This window comes from Dryobates pubescens, chromosome 5, assembly GCF_014839835.1.
Source record: "Dryobates pubescens isolate bDryPub1 chromosome 5, bDryPub1.pri, whole genome shotgun sequence".
Lineage (NCBI taxonomy): Eukaryota > Metazoa > Chordata > Aves > Piciformes > Picidae > Dryobates > Dryobates pubescens.
Window position 1 is genome coordinate 38523230 of NC_071616.1, and position 3002 is coordinate 38526231.

General features: G+C 55.9%; 1 protein-coding gene across 1 annotated transcript; it reads left to right on the forward strand.

Moving 5' to 3' along the window:
* Positions 1–867: 867 nt before the first annotated feature.
* On the forward strand, positions 868–2781 carry NKX2-1 (NK2 homeobox 1). Its single transcript, XM_009901437.2, has 2 exons — positions 868–1237; positions 2010–2781. Exons 1-2 carry the CDS (start codon positions 871–873, stop codon positions 2678–2680), a joined length of 1038 nt encoding a protein of 345 aa, XP_009899739.2. The 5' UTR covers positions 868–870; the 3' UTR covers positions 2681–2781.
* The last annotated feature ends 221 nt before the right edge of the window (positions 2782–3002 follow it).

The following is a 3002-nucleotide window of genomic DNA, read 5'->3' on the forward strand; positions in this document are numbered from 1 at the left end:
AACTTATGAGTTTAGGGGGAGAAATGATCCTCGCCCTGGGGGTGTCAGCAAACACAGAAAAGGTTCCCGAGCTGCTAAATCCCAAGCGCTGTTCAGGCAGCAGCCGGCCGGGGCACCTGACAAGACGATGCGGGAAGTGGAAAGCGGTGGCCCGGAGCGAAACGCCTGCTCTCCGGGAGCTGCCCTCCCGGCAGCGGGGGGGCTCCTTCCGGACCAAACTTAGTGGGGGCAGAGGGGCACTCAGTCCTTTAGCTCACCGGCATTCAGCCCCGTCTCCCCAGCTCTCACAAAGGCTGGACTGACAGCCTTGCCACCCGGGAGTTGATTTTAAATCCTTTCACCCAGTCAAATGGGGATCTTTTCGCCTTGCCTTCCATTTCCCGTCTGCGATATTGCCACCCCCGAGAAAAATAAAATGAGTTGTGCTCACGGGGTCTCTCTCTCTCTTTCCCTCTCTCTCCCGCTCTCTCTCTTTTTTTAAAGACATTAAAAAAAAAAAAAAAATCCTGACAAGTAAAACTTAAAGGTGTTTACCTTGTCATCAGCATGTAAGCTAATTATCTTGGGCAAGATGTAGGCTTCTATTGTCTTGTTGCTTTAGTGCCTATGCCCCGCCTCTGGTGGCAGCCTAAAACCTGGCGTCTGGCTAAAACAAACGAAAGGCAGCCCTGAGCCTCCACTCAATCCAATTAAGGCGGACTTCGTCCACTCGGTTACGTGTACATCCAACAAGATCGGCGTTAAGGCAACACCAGAATATTTGGGGAAAAAAAAAAAAAAAAAAAAAAAAAAGATTTGCCTCCCCTTCCTTTTTTTTTTTTTTTTTTTTTTTTTTTTTTTTTTTTTTTTTTCCTCCCCAGCCGCCGAATCATGTCGATGAGCCCAAAGCATACGACTCCTTTCTCAGTGTCTGACATCTTGAGTCCTTTGGAGGAAAGCTACAAGAAAGTGGGCATGGAGGGCAGTAACTTGGGGGCTCCCTTGTCAGCCTACAGACAGTCTCAGGTTTCTCAGCCGGCCATGCAGCAGCACCCCATGGGCCACAACGGAACAGTGACTGCTGCCTACCATATGACAGCGGCAGGGGTCCCCCAGCTCTCCCATGCTACGATGGGGGGCTACTGCAATGGGAACCTGGGCAACATGAGCGAGCTCCCGCCTTACCAGGACACCATGCGGAACAGCGCTTCGGCGACAGGATGGTACGGCACCAACCCGGACCCCCGCTTCTCCTCAAGTAAGTCAGCCTGGGACTGGGTGGCCGGGTGGCCGGCGGGGGGTGACCGCAGACCTGCCCCGCCGCAACGCGGGCAACGGGCTCAGGGGGCTCCGCGGCATGGCAAAAGCCAGTCCAAATTCCAGTCACCCCCCCACCCTTTCTCGCCCCATTCCCCTAATTCTTTCTTCTGCCTGAGGATCGTGCCCAGTCCCTCCACCCTGTCTGATTTCATGGCAGCCTCCAGTGGCTGCATTTGGGGAAGGAAGGGGTGAGAAACTCCACGGTGGCGGGAGCCCGGAGCAGCCGTCCAGTGTGGCGGGAGCGGCACAACCCAGGGGCCCGGCAAGGTGCCAGCGGTGCCTGTCTGCTTGCCCGCCGCCCGGCACCGGGCGGGCGAGGGGAAAGTCGGACCTGCGGGAGCTGCGTCCCGTGAGGCTCGGCGGGGAGCGGGCGAGTCCGCTCCGTCCGGAGCCACCGGAGCTCTTGTCCCCGGTCGCTCCTGCCGCACTGTCACAGCAGGTACTTGCTCGGGTGTCACCCTCCCGGCAAAGCGAGGGCCGAGCGTTCGCCTTTATTCACTGGGGCTGGGCCGCGTGAGAAAGGGGTCCGGTTGTCCACCTTTCACCCCTGGGACGCGGGTCGTTCTTTGGGAGTCCCGAGGAGCCTCGGGCGGGGTTGGGCTGCCAAGGGGCTGCGGAGCTCTGCCGGGGCCAGAGGCGGCAGGGGCCGCCGGGGCGCGGAGCCCCGCTTGAGCCGAGCCGCCTAAAACGTGCCGCCTTCTCCCTTGCAGTCTCCCGCTTCATGGCGCCGTCCTCGGGCATGAACATGGGCGGCATGGGCAGCCTCGGGTCCCTGGGAGACGTGAGCAAGAGCATGGCCCCTCTCCAGAGCACGCCGCGGAGGAAACGGAGGGTCCTTTTTTCCCAGGCCCAGGTTTACGAGCTGGAGAGACGTTTCAAGCAGCAGAAATACCTCTCCGCCCCGGAGAGGGAACATTTAGCCAGCATGATACATCTCACCCCGACTCAGGTCAAAATCTGGTTCCAGAACCACCGCTATAAGATGAAACGCCAGGCCAAAGACAAGGCTGCACAGCAGCAGATGCAACAGGAGAACGGCTCATGCCAGCAGCAGCAGTCTCCCAGAAGGGTGGCGGTGCCAGTGCTTGTAAAGGATGGCAAACCCTGCCAGGCAGGCTCCAACACACCCACAGCAGCGATCCAGAGCCATCAGCAGCAGGCAGCTACAACGATCACAGTGGCTACCAATGGCAACAGCCTCGGACAGCATCAGAGCCACCAGACAAACAGTGCGGGGCAGTCTCCAGACATGGGACAGCACTCGGCCAGCCCTTCCTCTCTGCAGAGCCAAGTCTCGGGTTTGTCTCACCTAAACTCTTCTACTTCTGACTATGGCACTGCCATGTCTTGCTCCACCTTACTATACGGTAGGACCTGGTGAAAGGATTAAACAAAGAAAAAAAAAGAAAAAAATAAGGAAAAAACCAAGACAAACCCAGATTTTCCCAGTCACACAAACCTCTGTTCTGTCCAAACTACTGGGTGGGCTTTTTTTGTTTGTTTGTTTGTTTGTTTGTTTTCCCTTTCTTTTTTTTCTTTTTTTTTTCTTTTTTTTTTTTAACACTTTTTTCCCCTCCCCGGTTTACTGAGTGGTTCTCTGAGGCCCTCTAAGAGAGAGAGCGCGAAATTTTTTTGTTCGGTTTTGTTGTTACTCTTGATGGGGTTTGGGTTTTCTTTCTGTGTTTTTTTGGGGGTTTTTGTTT

Coding starts and splice junctions, on each gene's coding strand:
- NKX2-1 (XM_009901437.2), top strand. CDS start 871: ATGTCGATGAGCCCAAAGCATACGACTCCTTTCTCAGTGTCTGACATC. Junction 1,238..2,009: donor GGACCCCCGCTTCTCCTCAA/GTAAGTCAGCCT, acceptor TCTCCCTTGCAG/TCTCCCGCTTCATGGCGCCG.